We start from the raw sequence: 23571 nt of genomic DNA, 5'->3' as shown, positions 1-23571 counted from the left end.
GCACTTGGGGGAGGAGTGCCTCTCTGGGGGCTGCTCCTCCTCCCACCCACGGCTCCCCGCCAGCCCTGGCAGCCTGCAGGGGCAACTGGTGGGGTCTGCTCTCTGTCTCCCATAGGTCTCCCTCGCCTGTCCTCCGCCCCCCCACACCTCCAGGTAAGGCAGGGGCTGGCCAGGCAGTGAGCCCCTGACAGGAGTGTTTGCCGAATCCCCCCACACCCCATGGTGCAGGCAATCACCGACACAAGCAACCCCCCCCCCCCACTGAGATGGTGCAGGCAATTACGACCCAAGCAACCACCACCCCCCCCAAGATGGTGAGAATTGCTTTAAATAACCCAGGGCATGTTTGCTGAATTCCCCGCCCCCCCCGAAGATGGTGCAGGCAATCACCGACACAAGCAAGCCTTCCCACCAAGCAAAGCATGAGATTTAGCCTACAATCCTCTCCACACTTTCCTGGGAGTAAACCCCATTGACTACAATGGGGCTTACTTCTGAGTAGAAACACATAGGCCTGGACTCTTAAAAGATCCGCATCCCATGTGAAAGAAGCAGGGCAGCTGGCAATGGGAGGGCTGAGTACGGAGCGGAGGGGAGGGGATTGATAACAGCTACCTTAGTTTCCTTCCATCTAGAAGTGTCAGGCAGCAGAGTAACTCTATGGAATTTAGCAGGAGGTCTGGTCTAGAGGGTAGAGCCTCCCTCTGCCTGAAGATAACATCCACAAGGTCGCCAGTTCGAGGCCACCGGCACCGTGCGACCTTGAAGCAGCTGACAAGCTGAAGCCGAGCTATTCCATCTGCTCTGAGCATGGGAGGATGGAGGCCAGAATGTGAAGCCAGATCAGAATGAAACACCTTGAATGTAGTGGTTCTTGAAAGAAAGAACCTTCTTTCAAATTGTAAAAATCCCTATTTAATAAGGGATTTAAATAAAGCCTGCCTATGTAAACCGCCTTGAATAAAGTCTTGAATAAAGACCAAGAAAGGCGGTATATAAATACCTGTTGTTGTTGTTGTTGTTTGTTTAGCACAATGCATTTTTTGTTAATTGTGCTGAGTCACGGAATGGAACTAACGCGGATAAATAGGCTCCACCTGTATAATTAAACCAAATTGTAGTAATATATATTAATATTTCCAATATCACCACAAAACAAGAATTTTGTAAGCTTTATTTAGAATTGTTGTTATTATTTTTAGTAATTTAGTAATTTAGTCTCAAAAATCATAGTGAATCGCTTGTTTTTAATTTCCCAGTCAATATTGTTCTCTTTTTTCAATCAGTTATGAGGTTTTATCATTTTAGTAATTAACTATTGTAGGTCACTTTACATTTTAATGTAATTCTTATATCCAGTTCACAAAACAAACAAAACCTTTCTGATTGGTGCTAATAGGAAGTTGTCCAATGTGAGTGTTTTCATTAAGTGGATCCTGTTGCGTGAGAACTGGTACGTCCAAATATCCACTGCAGTTGTTATGATTGCAATAACTTATAGAACTGCCCCATGCAACTAGGATATTGCCCACTCAGTTGTGGGAATGTTTATAATCTTTGCAGAATGTTAATGCCTTCAGTAGGGCAATGAATGTCCCCAAATTATTGCAGTTTAAGTATTGATAATTCATATTTGCTTTTCCTATCACAGCAAGAAGCCAGATGTACTGTCTCAGGAGCTGGGCTTAGAAGGAGAGAAACCATCAGCTGAAGATCAAATGAAAATGAAGTGGGAAAGCCTTAATCAAGAATTCAGCATGAAACACAGACTGCTGCACAATGCTCTTGAACAAGAACAGGAACAGCCAGTAAGTTTTTTTGTTTTGTTTTTTAATTCCATAGTTATTTTTGGCACTCTTTATTATGAAAAGAAAACAGCAAAAATGCAACACAGTGAAATATTTTACTTAGAATATAGTTTTAAAAAGAAAGTAGTCTAAGCTGGAGCCCTACTAACTATAAAAGGAAAATAAAATTATCTACTACTATTTGCATGTTGGATGATGTCAGAAATCCTCTCATTTTTTTTTCCCCCTAACAGGTTTACAGTAGACCAAACAGACTTATATCTGGGATGCCACTGTACAAAGGAGAAGGACAAGAGCAAGATAAACCATCAGTTACATCCTTATTAGTTGGTTTGAATGAGGCTTTTGAGGAAGTTTCTTCTCAGGTAGAGAATTTTGACTTCATGTGATGTCTTTGTAAGCTGACCACATTCTCATGTGTTTAAGATGAGGAGTCCTTTCCATGATCCCCTGGTAGTTCAGTAAAATTGTAAAACTGTAATAAAATTATCTCTTTCTGAATCTATAACAACACTGACAGGCTTGTCTCTTTCCTTTTGGATGCATTTATTCAGACTGGAAGTGCACAGAGGGAAAGCCTGCACTTTGAACAGAAATTGTACAGTGGGGTTTCAGCTACCTCATCCTGGTTAGATAGTGTTGAAGAACGTCTGTTTGTTGCTACAGCCCTGTTACCTGAAGTGACTGAAATTTGCCTCTATAACCAAGAAGTAAGTGGGTTCTTAAAACTATAAAATAATGTCGTCTTTTTCATTTATTGAAACATGAGGATATATTGAACATGAAACTGGATTTAAATTTGATATTACCAGTGGGAATGACAGGTATAACTTTGATGCATCTCTCATATATTAAGAACTATATCATTTACAAATCTTAGGCAAGGACACCTCTGTTGCAGTCAAAACCAATTACCAACATACCCCTCCCCAATAAACACAAATGACAAGGTACCTAGGTTAAAATAAGGCTACAGTGTATTAAGCAATACACATAGCCATTCAATCATATATTGCAGCATGTCCTAAGATCCTCACACTTATCACTTCCCTAGTGTTGACTCATAGCTTGTAGGTAATAACTGGCTGTTGTGGTGGTGGTGATTTATGAGGCGTGTGTTTTTGAAATTACCCCATTTTACAAATACATTTTGTTTTATCTGCTTGTACTCCAGGCTCTTGCTAGAGATATCAAAGAGATGACAGAAAAAATGGATAAGAACAAGCATTTGTTTTCTCAAATGTTTCCTGAGAAGGCTGATAACAGAGATGTTATTGATGACACTTTGGATTGTTTGCTGAGGAGACTAAAATTACTCAAGTCGCTAGTAAACCAAAGGTGCCAACAGATGAAAGAGAGACTCCAGCATATACTGAGTTTTCAGGTGAAATTCAGCGTCTTAGTGACTGCTCTTATTTTTCACTTTAATATTTTGCTTTGGAAGATAAGCATCCCCATACTGTTGCTTTAAATGCTGTCATGCAATTTGAAGTTTATGCTGCAGTATTTTAGTGAAAACAATTACATACAATAACCTACTTAAAAAAAAAAAAGTAGAAGCACATTGAGATTGTCTGGAATTTTTTTTCTGAAAAGAAGCAGTAGCCTGACTTGGGAGTTTCCTCATGCTTGACATTAAATGGAGATGGGTAAGAAAAGATATTGCTAGTCGAGGGCATGATAGGCCTTCTGTCTGCAATATGTTACACTCTTAATATTTAGGATGTTATCTGAAGGCTTCGTAGGTTAGATTTTGGCCTGTGCACAGGGGCATAAGAAGCTGCCTTATACTAACCCAGACTATTGGTCCATGTACCTCAGTACCATCAACACTAACTAGTAGCAGCTCTCCAGGTTTCAGACAGGGGTCTTTCCCAGCCCTACCTGGGGATGTCGTGGATAGAACCTGGATATTCCTGCAAGCTGAGCATGTGTGCTATCACTGGACTGTGGTCCCTTTCAAAGCCCTTATAAAGCCTCCGTTAAAGACAACAAGTTGCACCAAGATATACTGGGACAGAGCAGCAGTGGATACTCTCTTTCTGAAAATATAAACAGCAGTAGTGATTTGTATCTGCCTTTAGCAAAAATCAGAACTCATGTATCCTGTGTAAGGAAGACAGCAGCAGTAAAGACATGTATGGTAGTGTTTGTATTAACAAAAGTTATTTCAGATGATGTACTGTGGGAAGCAACAACTTAAGCCTGATTGTATAGTATTACATAGTGGTTGGAGGATTGTGGGGGGTAAAATAGGATGCCTTCCTCCGCTCTTTGGAGAAACATGCAGTCTACAGATGTCATGGATTAAAACAAGCTTCTCCCTCTCCATGATGATCTAAGGCATTGGTGCCCAAACCCCAGCCTGGGGGCCACTTGCTGCTCTCGAGGTCTCCCAGTCCAGCCCGCAGGGAGCCCCCAGTCTCCACTGAGCCTTTGGCACTCTGGAGACTTGCTGGAGCCCACACTGGCCTGACACAACTGCTCTCAGACTGTTTGACCTCTCACATGAGCTGTGGAATGAGAGCTGCCTCCACTGCTTGCTGTTTTACATCTGTGATGCGGCAGCTGCAGCGAAGGAAAGGCCGGCCTTGCTTTGTGCAAGGCCTTTTATAGGCTTTGAGCTATTGCAAGACCTTCATTCATTCATATCAGTTCCACCTCTAATATATTCATTTATGTAAATTTATTGAAATTTGAAATGTAAATTAATTCTTTTTTTCCTGGCCCCTGACATAGTGTCAGAGAGATGATGTGGCCCTCCTGCCAAAAAGTTTGTACACCCCTGGTCTAATGCGAGGGGGATTGATGCCCTTATCAGAGGGTGTCATGAGGTGGCAGCAGAGACAGGAGGGCTATTAGCTCAGTTCTGTACAGGTGTGTGGCCGCTGAGTACCTACCAGTGTCCAGTGCAGATGGTTGATATTGTAGCCTTTATCTGAACTGGATACTTCTAGCCACAGTATCAGCATGCCTGCACAGTGCTAAGCGAGCAGCCCCACATCTCTGCTTCTGCTTTGCAAAAGCCTCTGATAAAGGGGGTCAGCTCACCCTCCTGCTCACACTCCACTCAGCAGTAGTAGGAACCTTTTCAGCTTCAGTGAACTGCTTCAGAAGCCACCACTGACAAAAGGTGATGCTTGATTGCTCTGAATTATTCAGTTTGTTTATTGGCATTTTACAATCTCACAATATTTTTTTTTTTTGTCACTGGCAGAATGACCTAAAACGGATGTTTACATCATTGGCTGATAACAAGTATATCACGCTGCAGAAACTAGCTGAAGCTGTAGAGCGCCCTGAGACAGAACAAATGCAGGTGCTGTGATATTTCCTTCAGTAACAATGTGATCCTATGCATCTCTATACAGACGTAAGGGCCCAATCCTGAGCTTCGTGTGCCTGCTCACTGCCAGCACGCACTGTCACAAACGTGCCATAAGGCAAATTTGCGAGCCTTACCACAGACCCAGTGCCGGAGCTAGCCCAGTGCAAGCTCATGCTGGGCCAGCTCCAGCACTGGGCCCTTGGATCACCAAATAGCAGAGATGTGAGTGAGGGCGTGGGAGAGGCAGGGAGGAGGCATTCCAGGGTTAGGGGAGGGTGGGGAGGAAGCATGACAGGGGAAGGGAGTGGGACCAGAGGAGCTTAGCTCCACTGGATCCAGAGCCCTGTGTCAGGCCGCACGGCCCGACATGGAACTCTTTGATTCTGTGGTGACTGAAGAGCCACCACAGAATTGTGTAGCCCCATTGCAGAGCTATTTCCCTTACTCAGGGGAAGGGGATAAAAGGCCTCTTCCCTCAAAGAGCTGCCAGCAGCTGCCCAGTGTGCTTCGTTGGTTGGCAACCTTCAGTCTCGAAAGACTATGATATAAGCCTACAGCACCCGGTATTGCCAAGCAGTCTCCCATCCAAGTACTAACCAGGCCTGACCCTGCTTAGCTTCCAAGATCAGATGAGATCAGGCATGTGCAGGGTAACAGTTGCTGCCAGTTGCTTAGGATGCCACAGCAGCCAGTTTCAGCGCCACAGCAGCCCCACATGCCAGACAGCTCAGGATTTTGCTGTAAGTCTCCATACATTCAGTGGGGCTGCTCTCATGTATAGGAAAGCATGTATAGGATTGTGGCCTTAGTATTGGAAGGAGAATAGGCTGGTTATCATTTAATTATATATCAAGTACTGTCCAATGTGCAGGCATTACCTACCTGTATTCTTTGTATGGATAAGCAATACTTGTCCTTGAAAGATTGTCTCATTTATATAGAAATTGAAAATACAGACCTTTCCAAGAATAGTTCAGGAATGTTTGGAAGCATATATTCATCACCCACAGTTGGTCCTGTACATGATTTAACCCTGTCAACTTTCTCAGTGTCAAATTATGAGCTGAATTTTACATCAAAGTTCCTGTTGTGTCTAATGGCCTCATTAACCAAAAGCTGATGGTGGATTTTAACTGAAATGTATAAGCAAGAAGAAAAGTTCCAAAGCAGGCCTTTGGAACTGCAACAGAAGGCATCTATCTCCGGACCAGATCAGACGGAAAGCTCTTCAACCTCTCCAGACTGAGAGCAAAATCCAAAGTCCAGCTGAAATGTCTGCATGACTTCCTCTTTGCCGACGATGCAGCTGTCACTACCCACTCTGCCAAAGATCTCCAGCAGCTCATGGATCGTTTTAGCAAGGTCTGCCAAGATTTTGGACTGACAATCAGCCTGAAGAAAACACAGGTCATGGTTCAGGATGTGGACTCACCTCCCTGCATTACAATCTCTGCACATGAACTGGAGGTTGTCCATGACTTTGTGTACCTTGGCTCAACGATCTCCGACACTCTTTCTCTCGATACCGAGCTAAACAAGCGCATCGGTAAAGCAGCTACCACGTTTTCCAGACTCACAAAGAGAGTCTGGTCCAACAAGAAGCTGACGGAACATACCAAGATCCAGGTCTACAGAGCTTGCGTCCTGAGTACACTTCTGTACTGCAGCGAGTCATGGACTCTTCGCTCACAACAGGAGAGGAAACTGAGCGCTTTCCACATGCGCTGCCTCCGACGCATCCTCGGCATCACCTGGCAGGACAAAGTTCCAAACAACACAGTCCTGGAACGTGCTGGAATCCCTAGCATGTATTCACTGCTGAAACAGAGACGCCTGCGTTGGCTTGGTCATGTCGTGAGAATGGATGATGGCCGGATCCCAAAGGATCTCCTCTATGGAGAACTCGTGCAAGGAAAGCGCCCTACAGGTAGACCACAGCTGCGATACAAGGACATCTGCAAGAGGGATCTGAAGGCCTTAGGGATGGACCTCAACAAGTGGGAAACCCTGGCCTCTGAGCGGCCCGCTTGGAGGCAGGCTGTGCAGCATGGCCTTTCCCAGTTCGAAGAGACACTTTGCCAACAGTCTGAGTCTAAGAGGCAAAGAAGGAAGGCCCATAGCCAGGGAGACAGACCAGGGACAGACTGCACTTGCTCCCAGTGTGGAAGGGATTGTCACTCCCGGATTGGCCTTTTCAGCCACACTAGACGCTGTGCCAGAACCACCTTTCAGAGCGCGATACCATAGTCTTTCGAGACTGAAGGTTGCCAATACTATAAGCAAGATGATGGGCAGCCCAATCCTGAACTGCCCGGCATGCGGGGCTCCAGCAGCACTGAAGCTAAATATTGTCATTCTCTCTTATGTAGGCTATAAAACAAGCAGAAGATGGACTGAAAGAGTTAGATGCTGGAATCAGTGAACTGAAGAAACGTGGAGATAAACTGCAGATTGACCAACCCTCTATGCAAGAGTTATCTAAACTCCAGGTAAAGAATCCATGATAAATAATTTTTTTAAAAATTGTTCTGGGATGATTGTTAATTATCTGTTAATAACTAATAAATAACGTATTGTTTGTAGATAAGGAGTAGTTTATTTAAAATAAATAATAAAATTGATAAAATTCCAGAGCTTTTCATTTTTCATTTTTATACCTCTTTTTATGTCATACTTAAATCTACTGTCAAATAACATTTTAATATATTTATACAAACACGAGTTCCACCACAAAACTGTGGCCCCTCCCTATGGAATTTTGAAGGTTAACCATCCAAGACTCAGCTGCAACTAGGTTTTTACAGCTATTCAACAGCTCACTGAAGGTATCTACCTTCAGGCAATTTCATTTCAGAATTCAGGACTGCAAAACTTGCTAGAGATTGGAAAAATTCTGTGTTGAGCTCAGTGAACAAAACAGATGATAACTATTCCACAGTGCAATTGAAAATAACCTTGGAATTAGAGATTGAGGACAGAGCTTCCTGTCTGGCAAATTTATGGCCCTGTTCAAGGCCTATGGCAATGGGTCTGCATGATCTGTCTGCTGCCATAAGCCCCAGCACAGAAGATGCACTCCTGTTGTGCACTTCAGAGCCACCAGTATAAATTGCTGGAGGCTCTGTGCATGTGCCAGCAGCTCCCAGAAGCCCAATCAGAGCAGGTAAGGTGGTGGGGCAGAGAACTGGAGCAGGGAGTAGGTCAAACTAGGGGTGAGAGAGGTAGGATCTTGGCAGCACCAGCACATGCCAGGATCTTATCCTCCTTTTCCTGACTGACACACTTCCAAAGCTCCTCAGACATATGCCAGGTTTGAGGAGAGACCTATTGGCATCCAAGCAGCTTACAGGGAGGTAAGTAAAAATGACCAGCTATCTGGTCCGTTGGCACCGCTGCATCGCACAGGCTGCTGGGGGAATAGGAGTTTTATTTTTGATCCCTTAGCACAGATGCTGGTCAGGGTGGGAAAGTATAGTATTTATAGTAGCTTTACACAACAAATGCAGTATATGAAGGTCAACACTGCAATTGATAATAGGATTCAGTATGCCTTGTTGTGTGTGGTTGTTTTGGTGCTCAGGGGAGCTACTGTAGGCCCTAGTTGTGACAGTTTCATCTTCCTTTATTTTTGTTTCACCAAAAGCAACCTCATAATCCTGCAATTTTAAGCAAAGGAATGCGTGGGGAGAGCTGCTTCACATTTTTTCCTCGAGCCATTTTCACCTTCACCTGAGTTGCCTTTACACCTACAGGGAAAATATTTAGGTTAATGATATTTTTTCCTATGGGGTGAAAACACCATTTGGAGGACAACTTGAAGGATTTAGCAGTCTTCTTCCCTCCATGTACTCAAACTCGAGGCCTTCTGAAGCTGCTTATAGTTTTTAAAAAATTGTATAGAGGAAATACATATAACTACAAGTCACATTTCATTTTGGTCTTAAATAAATTCTTATGTATAAATTATGTCCATCAGTAATGTTCTTATGTTTTTATCATTAGAAAACCTTAGAACTCAAGACTGTTAATCAAATGAGCAAGATGTGCCTGCTTTGTCCATTAGCCTGTGTCCATGCAGATTTTCAGTCTACTTACTTGTTAAAATAGCAAGGTTGGAAGAATGAGTTGACAAAATCTGTGGTACTTAATCTCTTTGTGGGCTTTCTCTGTGATTGGCAGGAAGATCATAGCTGTTGCTTTTTCCCCCCATGCCAGGATATGTATGATGAATTGATCATGATCATTGGATCCCGACGCAGCGGACTGAACCAGAATCTGGCTCTTAAGTGCCAGTATGAACAAGCATTGCAAGATTTGGCTGACCTGATTGAAACTGGCAAAGAAAAGATGGCAATTGATCAGAAAATGATTGTTTCCTCCAAAGAGGAAGTCCAAATGCTTTTGGACAAGCACAAGGTAAAAACAATAATTTAATTGATTAAAATACCTCTATTTAATTTATCACAGAGAGCTTGTTCTTCCATTACCATCATGGTTTTGGTAACTTTCCTGTCCTCCTCTTGATTTTGGAAAGAGATTGTCAGTGTGGATGTAATTTAGTGTCCCTTGGAATAATTTGAGACAAAATCCTGGTAAAGACATTGCTACTTTTTATATGAGTAAATTGTAGAAAAATAATCATGGTAGTCAGTTGCAATTACAAATTGACTTGTATAGAAATATTCAAGAAGTCCATGGGTGCAATCCTAACCCCTTATGTCAGTGCTTTCCAGCACTGGCATAGCGGTGCCAATGGGACATGTACTGCATCCTACAGTTGTGGGGCACTCACGGAGGTCTCCTCAAAGTAAGGGAATATTTGTTCTCTTACTTCAGAGCTGCATTGCTCTGAAGTATAGGATTGTGCCCTATATCTTTGTTTACTTTCATCTGACTTTGTGCAGTCTTGAAATGTTTGATTGAGTTGTCTAAAATATTGATGCTTTTTCATCTCTCAGGAGTATTTTCAGGGACTAGAGTCACACATGATTTTGACAGAAACACTTTTCAGGAAGATATGCAGTTTTGCCCTTGTAAAGGAAACTCAGTCACATGGAGAACTAATGGGACAAGCCTCTGCTGTGTTAAAACAAGCTCATAAGAGGGGAGTAGAGTTGGAATATGTTCTAGAGGTAAGAATGTTTTTTACATTTTCTAGAAATGGGTAATTTTTAAGTGTATTTCACTCAACACAATTTACCAGTGATGCAATAAGATATAACAGTATAAAGAGCTAACTAAATGTTAAATGCAGATGTGTGTAACAAAATTCTAATAGCTGTTTTTGTTACAGAAATGCTACTTTGGAGGGTGCAAGTTTTAGAAGTGGTAAGGGAGGAAAAGGTGCTTAATCCTTTATCTGGCCCCTGCTTTTTGGCAGCTCTCCACACAAGCTACTTCCCAACTCCATGCCCACCCAGCCACCCACACACAAATACACACACACACAAAATTCGAGATGCTCATTTGTGAGAATAAGTGTGCAAGAGAAAGCAGCATAGAGTGGCATTGCAGGAAGAAAACTGCAGGAAAGAAAAGGGTGAAGCACTCCCCTCTGTCACTCCTGTACTTAAAATTCACCACTTGCAAAAGTGGCATTTCTGCAATAAAAGCTGTTTTTAAAATTTTGTTGCATGCATTTGTGTAACTTTTAGTTACAACATAGGGGTCTACTTGACGTTACCTTTGCAGCAAGCTTGGTTTGATCTAATGATGTCATGCCTTGGGACATGATGGGCCATTGGGCCTGATCCAGCAGGGCTCTTCTTATGTTTTTATGGTATGTTGTAGGAGACTATGCTTTCAGCACCAGTGTTACCCCAGTTTCTGGGTGTGGTGACATTGTAAACTCCTCCCATGTTACTGGATACTACTGATGTTATCTTCACAACACAGGAAGACTACATGTTCTGGCAGTTTTCACATTACAAATGTATTGATATTGAAAATATGTATTATCAGAAGGGGCCTTCAAACATTTTATTGTTTTAAAATAACTTGCATTAATGTTTACATTGTCAAGCATCATACCAAATATTTGCATTGATAATAAATAATCTAATACACAGTGTGTGTGTTTACAAGGCCAACAGCACTCTCTTATGTTGATGAGAAAATAGCACTAATTCCACTTTTAAGGTAACTGGGGGGCAAATCCTATTCAATATTCCAGCAATGGTGCAGCCATGCCATTAAGGCACATGCTGCATCCTGCAGTAGGGGAGCAGTCACAGAGGCCTCCTCCAGGTAAGGGAACATTTGTTTCCTTATTTGCGGCTGCAGCAGCACTAGAAAGTTGGATAGGATTGGAACCTCTAATTCTATGCATGTCTACTGAGAATTATGCCCTCTTGAATTTGGTGGCACTTACTTGTGGTAAGGGTAAGCATAGATAGAATTGCAATTCCAGTTATCTAGCACTATTATTCTTAAAGTGGCATTAACTTTTTTTTTTTATCCCAGTGAAGTGACTGCTGCCTATGAAGGCAGAGGGTGAGTGAGTCTGTGAGTGCTTGACATAAAACAAAGGAGTACCTGTGTGGTTTCCTTTCCACTGGCAGCATTTAGTCAGATATTCACCTCATGTACATCTGTACAGTGTGACACAACTGATTTTGAGTCAACAGATTTGTTTTCTGTTTACTAAAGCATACTATTCATAATGTAGTTTTCCCTACCCCAGAGTTGTGTATACTCTTCCCTACAAAACTTGGAAAGTTCAGATAATCAAACCATATTGGTAAGCACAGTAAAGGTTTTGTTAACCAATATCCATGGGGGTTGCTGGTTAACCCAATATGCTGGTTAACAAAGTATTTACAATCCTTTAAAAAAAACCCTCCTTATCCTGTCACTTACTGGACAAGGCTCATTCTGTAGTGCAACTCGACCTTCCTTCCTCAAGAGGGCCCTCTAAGAATGGAGATTCTCTACTTCCTAAGCAGGGATCTCATAAAGAAGGAAAGTGGAGCAGGACTGCAGAAGGAAACCTGTCTGGTAAGTGAGAGAGGGTCCTGAAAGGTGGGCAGATGACTTGTTAACTGACAGTTTGTTAAGCAACAAACTTTGTTAACTGGCACCTCCACCTGTGGCCTCAGGTGGACAAAGCTGCCAGTTAACCAAATGGGCCACTTAACAAGGGGTAAGTTAAGCAAGCTTTTAACATGAAAAAATATAGTTGCAAATGTCTACAAAAATTATTTGAGTTGTCCTATTTCTGTCAGTTCCGTCCTGTATCATTTTCCTTTGAAAAGATATGTGGAGGCCCCTGAAAAACCAATTCAGCCTTTAAATGCATTTTACAGACTTGGACACATCTGGATGAGGATTATCAGGAGCTCACAAGGCAGCTGGAGACTGTTGAAATGAGCATTCCTAGTGTGGGTTTGGTAGAGGAGTCTGAGGAGAGGCTTGCTGAACGAATTGCACTTTATCAGGTAATTACAGCGGGTTTTTGGATTGTTGTCACTGACACTATCATCTAAACTATTTCTCAGTTCATCTGTAATGCTGTGTTACATGCATTACTGGCAGCTCCTTGTGCAGTCTAATGGGACTTTGCTCTTTTCCACCTCCAACAGCAACATAAGAAAAGCCTACTAGACTAGAGCCATTTGACCCCCCCCCCCCAAGTGATGTTTGGCTGACTCTGAGGAGATTGGCTGAGGAACCAAGATGGGGTTGGGAGGGGCTGTGCACATTTTGGAAAGTGAGATCATTGGCAACATTCAGTCATCTGAATTATCAACCCAATCACATGTGCAAAACACAATATTAAAATGATTATCTGACTGTTTCTTGCCTGCTAGGTTTTATAAAGAAGGTTTCACACTTGACACTCTGTACGTAATTTGAGCATCTCATTCATTGTGTGCACATGTGAATGTCATCCTTGGAGGACAGAAAGTGGAAGAGACTTATTTTTAAATCAAATTTTCATTCTAGGCAGTAATTTAGACTTTAGAATTTAGACCTTGCAATCATTACACTATAGATGTGGAAAACACAAGTGTCTTTTAATATCCATATGTAAATGTCAGGACATATTCTTTAATTACTGTAAGAGTTTTCAAGTTAGATTTTGTAATTCACTAGTTAGGAAAAAAGGTCACACTGAGGTAGAACAGTCCTTTGTCATTTCTTTTGTCATTACAGCATCTGAAATCTAGCCTTACAGAATACCAGCCCAAACTTTACCAAGTATTGGATGATGGGAAAAGGCTACTATTCTCGGTCACCTGTTCAGAATTGGAAACACAGCTAAGCCAGCTTGGGGAGCATTGGTTAAATAATACCAGCAAGGTTGCCAGAGAACTGCACAGACTGGAAACTATACTTAAACACTGGACAAGGTAGTGCCAAAGAAACTGAATAAGGATGGACTAAATGCTTGAACATTTTTACATTTCATCAGATTTTGCCTTTATATAATGTTTAGATTTGGATTCCTGGAAAATTAGTGCTATAGCCTTCAACTATACCAATTAATAGGTTCTGACCTCTCTCTTGAGGTACCATATATTAAGAACATGTATTTTAAAAATTATGTATTATAAATATTTTTTGGAAATATACCCATGTCCAACACCAGCAACATAAATAATTTTTTCTAACATTACATCAGCATATAACAGTTGACATTCTGCATGCTAAGTACTTATATGCTAATGAGACACATCTTGCATCAACTTGTAAAACTAAAATTCACAAATTACATATTCTGAGAAAGTCTTGTTTTACTTTAAGAATATATGCACAATAATTTGTAATCTACCGTAGATACTTGCCTATACGGCAATAGATTTGTGCGCCCAAACTCGAGAATGTCCCCTCGTCTTATCTCTGCAGTCACTCAGCTGACAGAGGGGGCGAGGGGGCCATTTGCACGGGGGGGGGCTTGGTAGGAGGATGGGCATCTGCACCTTCCCCCAGCCGAGGGGAAAGGCGTGCCGGGGGAGGGACGGAGGCGAGTCCCTTGGAGCTCCATTTCACTGGATCCAAGGTGTTCGTGTGGGGCTCGCGCCCTACACGAACACCTTTACCTGCAGCTGCATGCCCTGGGCAGCTCAGGATTGGGCTGTTAATCAGTTATGTGCAAATCATTATAACTGTAAACAAAAAACATGTAATGCATCAACTTTCAAATATTCCTGTTTTGATATTTTTTTTTAATTGGAAAACTTTTATATCTGAAAAACTCAATTTATGAGAGACTAATATTGCATAATTTTTGAATCAAGACCTGAAGTTTGACTGTTGTTTGTGCTTCTCATAGATATCAAAGTGAATCAGCTGAGCTGATTCATTGGCTCCAGACAGCAATGGATCAGTTGGAGTTCTGGACCCAGCAATCAGTAACAGTTCCTCAAGAACTGGAAATGGTCAGAGATCACCTGAATGCCTTTCTGGTAAGTCTGAATGAGAATTTGAACCATTGGACTGGCTCAGATGTCAGAAAGAATCTGCACTTTCTGGTTCATCTTCAATGTCAACCCCACATTGCATTATAGTAGCCTAACTGAGATGTTGCCAAAGCATAGACCATTGTGTTCAAGTCTGACTAACTCGGGTATGGTTGTAGCTGGTGTACCAGCCAAATCCGGGCAAAAGTCCCCTGGAACTCAGCTGCCACCTGATGATCCAGGAATAACTGTGGTTCCAGGAGAACTCCCAAGCCAGGCACTTGCTCCTCTAAAGGGAATGCAACCCTATTCCGAATGGGTCAGTAACCTTAGCACCTGCATTGTAGATTTTTAGACCAAGAGGATCTCTTTTTTTTTATTATTTAATTTCAGCTTATTAACCCCCATTCAGTTCCCAGCTGCTCTAGGATCTCACCTCCCTCCTTAATATTTGATGGAAAGTAGAGAGCACTGGGTATACATGAAGTGTTTAGTAAACTCATCACAGCAAGCCCCTGAACAGTCTTCAATACCCTTGAGGGGCTATATGCCATAAACCCACACTACATGGAAAAGCTCAGCTGTATGGCACTGTATGAACACAATGGTGACAAAGAAAAGGCCTTCTTCACTGCCAGAGATTAGGCTCTAATATGTGCTGTAGCCCATGTACAGCATATCTTGTTCCCTACTGATCTAGGGTTGCATCTCTCTCAAGGCACCAGTGCTACAAAGGCAAAACCACTGAAACAAGGCAAGATTCTCATTTTCTCAAGTCACAAAACCATTGTTACAACTAATTGTGGTTGACGAATCAACTTCAAACTGTAAATTTAGATTATAGTTAGTCCTAGCCTGTTAGCCAGAAATAAACCACAGTTACTTGGAGGTCCCAGTTTGGTTAATCAGCTACTGTTGCATAAAATTAAAAATGGCTCTTTGTGATATCTGAACCATTTCCTGGTGTTTCCTAAACCATTTCCTGGTTTTTCTGATAGCTAACTGAGGATGCTCTCTCATAATGCAATCTTCATTGCAGTTTCAGTTGCAGAAATGTGTTATAAAGCTTTAATTTGTAGGTAGGGTGTACAACATCTTGGTTTGATTTGTTTTTCTAACTACCAGCAGGTAATCAAACCAATACAGACTGTTTTATGCAGAATATATGCTCCTTGCCAGCTAAGGGCCCACTCCTATCCAACTTTTCAGTGCTGATGTAGCCATGTCAGTGTAACACGTGCTGCATCCTGCTGTGAGGAGGCAGTCTTGAAAGCCTCCACAAAGTAAGGAAATGTTTGTTCCCTTACCTTGGGGCTGCATTGGTCCTGGAAAGTTGGATAGGATTGGACCCTAAATAGCTTTTTATGTGGTATTAAAATATTGCGTTAATTTTTACTTTGGTGCTCTCACCAACTTTACTTAATTTTTACTGTGCAACATAGTACCATTTTAAAGACATTTTAATTCATAATACAGAATAGCAATTTTTTTGAAACGAAATTTGCTTCAAATGGCAATCTTTTCAGGAATTTTCAAAGGAAGTTGATGCCAAGTCATCCCAGAAATCTGCAGTTTTAAGCACTGGAAATCAACTCCTCAGGCTGAAAAAAGTAGATACTGCAGCATTGCGGGCAGGACTATCTCAGATTGACAATCAGTGGACAGAACTGCTCATACAAATTCCTATAGTGCAAGAAAAGCTGCATCAGGTAAGTCAGATTCTAGTTGTTTCACTGAGGCCCCAGTCTATGGGCCTGCTGTGCCACCAGAACTTATATTGTGGCAGTGCAGCATGCTTTAAAGTGGTTGCAGAAGACAGTCCCCCATTCTGTGCAGCTGTGCTGCTGTTGCACACCAGTGTCCTGCAAAGAAGTCTTAGTGCCAGCAAGTTGGGGTGGGGAAGGGGAGGAACAAGGCAGTGAATGGTGTGGAGGGGGAGGTACAAGACCAGGACTGGGGTGGCGAGGGGGTCTGTCAAGGCCAGGAAGGGGGTGGTGTCAGTGGCAGCAGTGCTATTCCCCTTTCAGGCCTCAATCTACCTTCTTGGGTCCACTTGGACTTGTATCAGCAAAATCACTGTCATAAGTCTGAGTTGACCCACCACAGCATTGGAGGCTTACTCCTGAACCTCCTGAACAAGGGAACAAATGTTCTCTTATCTGGAGAAGACCTCCAGGACTGCCCCCCCCCAAAGCAGGATGCAGAATGAAGTTAGATTAAAGTGTACACCTGTTTGGGGGGGGGGGACGGACTTTATAACATAAGCCATCCCAGAAACTCCATGCCAACTCCAGCACTTTAGGAAGATAATTTTTACCCATCCTTTTGCTTCCCTTTCTCCTTTTTTTTTTTTTTTACAACAAGCCAGTTGTAAAATGTCCCTGCACACATTATATAGGTTCAGCACACAGGGTCTGATAATGTTTAATTGCCTGCATTAGCATTGGGGTGCTCTGGCACTGGGAAGCAGGTACCTGGCTAAGCACCAATGCTACTAGGAAGCTCTAAGAATTATAATCTACAGCAAAGAGCTTATTCATACATTATCAATTTCATATGTTGTCAGTCCCCAAGCAGTAGAAGTGGTGGTGTAGAAAACAGAAACTGTACTCTTCAGTCAGCTGATGTGAAACTCATTTACACATCTTTGTAAAACTTGTGGGGCTGGACTGTGTGGAAGCAATAATCTGCTGCTCTGGTAACACATGCGTTGTGCTAAGTGGAGACAACAGTGTGATGCAGACAGCCTGCTCCTGCCATGTTTCCTTGGAAATAATTTGCATTTATTTCAATTGGCTTTACTTCCGCATTAATATGATCACAACCTGAGGCTGGTTGCCAGGTTGCCATAATGTAGGCTGTGTCATCAGGAGTGTCATATCCAAGATTAATAAAGAAATAATGTTACCCTACCCAGCACTGGCAAAGCATCAGTATACTGTGTTCAATTATAGACCCCAGATTTTAGTACAGATGTTTCAAAGGTCCGAAAAGGTTAATCACTTATCTAAAATGCAAACCTGTCCACGAAGAATCCTTTTCTGGATATTTTTAGTCAGAAATGTACATATTTGTTCCATATCACTGTTGTGTCCCAAGGCTTTTTTTTTTTTTTTTAAAGCCTATTAGTAAATAGCCTATTCTTTCATGGATTTTGCTGTTTGGATTCCTTTAATCTAAATCCTTTGCAGCTCCAAATGGATAAGCTTCCTTCTCGCCATGCCATCACAGAAGTCATGAGCTGGGTCTCATTGATGGAAAATGTCATTTCTGAGGATGAGGAAAGCATAAAAAATGTAGTGGGACATAAAGCTATTCAGAACTATCTTCAGAAGTATAAGGTAATTAATTGGAAATGATTGAGAAAATATTAAATATAAGCACTTGGATAGGTTGATGTAATTGTAGAACTGTGTCTCGCATTTCTATACACAAATGCCTTAGAATGGGAGTGATTGAATCATAGATACTTTTGCCTTTATAAATAACATGATTTTGTGAATTTCAAGCATTTCCACTGGATTTGAAACTACTGTTGTACAGATGCCACTGATTTAAGTACACTAGATAAAATATTAGGCAGTAATTGGAACACAGTATTTTGTTCTAGGTGAAATTGGATTATAATATGCACACTGTTGTCGTTAAGTCATGTCCGACTCTTCGTGACCCCATGGACCACAGCACACCAGGCCCCCCTCTCTACCACTGACTTCCAGAGTGTGTCCAAATTCATGTTCATTGTGATACTATCTAACCATCTCTGCCATCCACTTCTCCTTTTGCCTTCAATTTTTCCCAAACTCGGGGTCTTTTCTAAAGAGTTCTCCTTCTCATGAGATGACCAAAGTATATAAGCTTCAGCTTCAGCATCTGTCCTTCCAATGAAATTATATGCTCATACCTTGTCATATTTTCATGGGCCTCTCTAGCAGGGACCTTACTCTTGAAAAAGACTGATGCACACCTGTTAACTTTCAGTCTTTTTTCTTCAATGTGTCCCACCATTCAGTATCTTAACAATGCATCCTTTTGGGTCATGGAAGTTATCATGCTTGTTCCAGTTCATTTCATGGAGCTATGTTTCCCAAAACCATTGTTTAGACATTATGATCACGATTTTGGCAAAGGAGGTATAATAGTATTTACATCTTATAAAAAAAATTGATATGCTGAAATAAGTACAAAAATGCTCTTCTTTATCCTCTTTGCTAGGGTTTTAAGATTGACGTAAACTGCAAACAGTTAACTGTGGACTTCGTTAATCAATCAGTACTACAGATTAGCAGTCAAGATGTGGAGAGTAAACGCAGTGACAAGACTGACTTTGCAGAACAACTTGGAGTGATGAACAGGCGTTGGCAAGTCCTGCAGGGTCTGATAACAGAAAAGGTAAAGAACCAGGTCTTAAAGTGTTTGAAAAGAAGAGCCAGAGCAGAAACACTTGATGAGAATGGCATCTTCATACTAATTCAAGTTCTACACCAAAAGAAAGAAGAATAACTGTACTGTAGTGATTGTTTATTTTGGCTGGTATAAAACTCTAGGAATCTTAGGCTGCTGTGTAAAATCATACTTGTATATCAGAAGGAAAGACAAATTCTGAATGTCTTTAAATAAAGATAGAGTTAGGGCACAATCCTAACTTGCACTGGAACAGGCAAGCCAGGAGGCTTGCACTGTATCCAGCGCAGGATTGTGGCCAACAGCGGCTTAGCGAGAGGCAAGGGGAAACTTTCCCCCTTACCTCTGGCTATGGGCTGCTGGCCACAATGGGTCTCCTCGGACTTGCACCACCTCCTGAGGTGGCACAAATCCAAGGAGAGCGGAGAGACTTGAAGCTGCTCCATTCTCCCTGGGAATGGCGGTTGGGATCCAGCATAACTTCCAGATCCCAGCCCAGCCTCCTTCTCCTCACCCACCTGTCCCCAGGGCCACCCATCACCCTCCCTCCCCCTGCCCAGGAACGCCTCCCTCCCTCCTCCTCCTCGCCCCCCCCCATGCCTACCTTTTCCGCTTGTGTCGGCGCAGGTGAGCCAACACAAGCGGTGAAGGGGAAGCCGGCACGGAGGCTTCTGTCAGCCTCTGCAGGCCGCGGATTCTCGGAGCGCCGACCTGGCTTCCCCTTGAGGAGGTGCAAACATGCTTTTCGGCACGTTTGCAACCCTCCCAGCCCAGCCCAAGGGACTTGGACCGGCTGAACTCAAGGTTTGGATTGTGCCCTTATATAGTTTGTGCTACTTATATAGCGTAAGCATTGTGAAATTTACTGGCCTGCCTTGCTCAATATCTGATAAAAGAAAATTGCAGATATCCACTTCTGCCAAAAAGGCCTGCCACATTCTCTGATGTGGAAATACTGGCTTCTAATCCAAGACTGGTTTAAGGCTAAGCACTACTTGCCCCATAAATAGTGAATTGCAAACATAAATGCAAAGGAGAACATCAAAATGTTTGGGCCTAAAGGTGAACCATTTTTGCAGCAATAGGGATCACTTAAAATGAATATAAGAAGAGCCCTGCTGGATCTAGAGTTTCACCTAGTCCATTATCCTGTGTCTGATAGTGGAGAGGCAGATGCTTCAATAAAGCCCACATTTTGACTGTTCAGTATGCTGAATTTAAGAAAGGATTGCTAGTAGTTGAAATAGTTACCTTAAAAGCGTGCATTATGTGGAATAATTATGTGGCAAATATGCATGTATGTTTGCAGATTCAGTTGTTGGAAGGTTTTCTGGAATCCTGGACAGAATATGAAAACAATGTTCAGTGCCTGAAAACTTGGTTTGAAACTCAAGAAAAAAGACTGAAGAAACAGCAAAGAATTGGAGACCAGGCTTCTGTTCAGAACACCTTGAAAGAATGTCAGGTAGTGTTGTGTTGCAAAGCAGCTACTCCTGTATAGTTCAAATGAGCAGAATAGAACTATAGTGGGCCCTCTATTTGAATATCCGTGGATGCCAAGCCCATGGCTGGAGGCCTCAGAGCACCTTACAGTTGCATCCAGGAGGTCTTCTGAAGCGTGAGGAGGCTGCATGTGGTCTCCCCATGCCTCAGAAGGCCTCCTGAAGGTGATTTGCCGACCCCCCCCCAGCACATGCATTTCACTATCTGCAGAATTCGCTGTCCATGGGAGTTTCTAGAACAGATCCTGCATGGATACCAAGGGCCCACTGTGCTCTGAATTAAAGTTTTTGAGAAAGAAAAAGTCATACTTTGTTGACCCTTCCCACAGGAATGCTACATTATACTATATACTATGACTGCAAAACTAGAACAATATACATTGTTAAAGGGTTTTAGGCTGCAATCCTTTGGATACTTATCTTGGAGTAATCCCTATAGAACACAATGGAGCTTACTTCTGAGTAAACATGCTTCTGCTGTTATTAAATAATTTTTTTTTAGTTCCTGCACTTTGTTCATTTTCATTAGCTATAGCATCTCCACCTGGGCAGCACAAACCTAACTTGCGGTGGAACAGACAGGCTGGCAGGCCTGCACTGTATTTGGCGCAAGTTTGGGGCTGGCTGAGGCTCAGCCCGAGGCAAGGGGAAAAAATTCCCCTTACCCTGGGGAGACCTGCAACGACCCCAGTGGGTCTATTTGGATCTACGCCACCAGAAGAGGTGACACAGATCCAAGCACAACAGGCCAGCAAGGGACTTGCGCTGGCCAAGCTCTCCTTTAGGATTGTGCTCTAAGAATCTCATGTACTCTTTCTGATCCGTAGGAGCTCTTGGAATTTACTATTTCACCTGTAACATGGCATGTATGACTGGTTTTCATTCACAATATGTAAATATAACTCTACCTGCTACCATGGGTGTCAAACCCATTTCATACACTGGGTCAAACAGCGTTCATGGACCTGCTGAGTACCAAAAGTTGCATCATTATGCAGGAAGTGATGTCTCTGAGCGGGTGATAGCCAGAAATTAGGAACTCATTCACTGCAAATGACAAAAGAGAAAATATGCAAAAATTGATCATGTTTTCAAGATATGAGAGAGCCCAATTATCACATAGGCCACCCTTTCAGCAGTGCTGCTTCTGTTGAGGCATCACTTCACTGCAGCTCTGTAGCTGAGAGTTGCTCTATGAAGTGATGCCTCAGCAGAAACAGAACTGATGAATTGGCAGTCTGCGTGCAGTGGCATAGCGAAGGGGGTACAGGGGGTAGCAGTTGCACCAGGCATCAAGCTTTAGGGGAGCAACAAGCTGACCTTGACACTAGTGACCAAAATTGTGAAAATCTTGGTATGTATGAATAATACCATCATGTTATATATCATTAGAAAGGTAATTTAATGCAGAATGCAGTGCAATAAACCACACTGGAATATCTGTATTCTATCAAAAGTTATGACCAATTAACCAGAAAATGAAAACACAACTGCCTTGTGGAACAAAAAGTGGATTTAATTAACTCCAAACTGTCCTATGAGACGGATTGTTCTGAGTGCCAATGAGATGTTATTGTGATACAGCATGGAACCAATAACTTTTTATTTATTTACTTAATTAAATTTGATTTTGTCATGCAGGGGGGCTACAAAATCTTCTTTGACCCCAGGTAGCAAATATACGCCTTAGCTATGCCACTGACTGAGGGGAGACAGCAGAGCGAGTGGGTGGTGATCTACTGTGGGGAGGAGGTGGGTTCCTCCCAATTTCACTTTTTTAAAAGCCCGGGCATGATGTCACTTCCGGTTGTGACATCACTTCCGGGGCAACACTTTGAACTTGGCACTGGGCTACACGATCATTAGCTATGCTATTGCCTGCGTGGCAACTGGGCTCTCCAGTGTTTTCCTCTCTCACCCCTCTTGGTCTGCCCCTTCCTCTACAGCATTCCTTGCCTTCTGAGGCCTCTTTCTGTCCATCCCAAAGCAGAAGAGGCGCTGGTGAAATTGCAGCAGTGGGAGAGCCCAGTTATCATGAGGGCCAGATAAAGAGCTTCCATGGGCCATATCCAGCCCATGGGCCTTATGTTTCACACCCCTGTTGTAGACATAAAAAGTTTCTTGTTTCCTGCCAGTGTTTCTTAGGCTATTTTCACATTTTGCAGTTCTCATGCCAACAATTTTCATGGAAGACCTAGATTGATTTGAGAGTAATCATATGATTCATTTGAAAAATATCTTTCTTTTCCTGTATTTATACCATTTGCAAATGATCCATTTTTGAACTGGAAGTTATTGTTCACATAATTTATGAGAAGCTTTATGTGGCAAAAGGCGGTAATGACCATGAAATTTAAAAACCACATTCTTCATTTCTCTAATTGTGTCTTGAACTTGATGTTCCCAAATATTGAGAAATATCTGTATTCTGCTACCAGATTGGTAAGTTTTTTTTATAGAAGAGCCATGCTGGGGATGGCCAAACAGAGCATCCAGTCTTATCTCACCTCTCTGGTATGTCCCTGGTAGGGTGCTAGTCCAGTAGTCTTCCCAAGGCAATGGCAAAGCTCTGTCCTGGTTCCAAGTGGCCAGACAGTGATTAGATTAAACAGGATTTTATTCAGAACAAAATGCAGAGAGGAAAAGATTGAGGGGATGAGGTTAGGGTAAAATACAAGCAATCTTAAGGTGGTAAAAGCCAATATACGCACAATAGTAACATACCTAACACATCTAGCTACACTTTTCTAACTCAAAGTTATTTGAGGCTTGCACTTCCCAACAAGGGGAATTGATCACTTCAACCTCTCATGAAATGGCCCTCCCAAACAATATTCAACAGTCAGTCTTAGAGAGCTGAAGTCAAGAGCATCTTTCATTTTTACCATATAGAAATTTTGTCTGGTGATGCCACCATTCCACATCTTTTGTAAGATAAGTGTTTTCTGAGTATCCTTACCTGATGTCTGAGTCTGTCAGGTGAGCAACTATGCATGATCTAGGTCAGGGGTACCCAAACCCTGGCCCTGGGGCCACTTGCGGCCCTTGAGAACTCCCAATCCAGCCCACTGGGAGCCCCCAGTCTCCAATGAGCTCTGGTCCTCTGGAGATTTGCTGGAGCCCACACT

At 42.5% G+C, this 23571-nt stretch overlaps 1 protein-coding gene across 1 annotated transcript in view; it reads left to right on the top strand.

Moving 5' to 3' along the window:
- SYNE1 (spectrin repeat containing nuclear envelope protein 1) overlaps positions 1-23571 on the top strand; it is a 314290-nt gene that overhangs the window by 190212 nt on the left and 100507 nt on the right. Inside the window, 15 exon segments of the mRNA XM_066615722.1 lie at positions 1656-1808; positions 2042-2173; positions 2363-2518; positions 2983-3192; positions 5026-5127; positions 7506-7625; positions 9352-9552; positions 10095-10268; positions 12441-12572; positions 13291-13487; positions 14411-14543; positions 16064-16246; positions 17729-17878; positions 18753-18929; positions 20251-20406. Of these exon segments, the coding sequence (XP_066471819.1) occupies positions 1656-1808; positions 2042-2173; positions 2363-2518; positions 2983-3192; positions 5026-5127; positions 7506-7625; positions 9352-9552; positions 10095-10268; positions 12441-12572; positions 13291-13487; positions 14411-14543; positions 16064-16246; positions 17729-17878; positions 18753-18929; positions 20251-20406 (2376 nt within the window).

Source organism: Tiliqua scincoides, chromosome 1, assembly GCF_035046505.1.
Source record: "Tiliqua scincoides isolate rTilSci1 chromosome 1, rTilSci1.hap2, whole genome shotgun sequence".
Taxonomy (NCBI): Eukaryota; Metazoa; Chordata; class Lepidosauria; order Squamata; family Scincidae; genus Tiliqua; species Tiliqua scincoides.
This window is presented reverse-complemented; position numbering and strand designations above follow the sequence as displayed.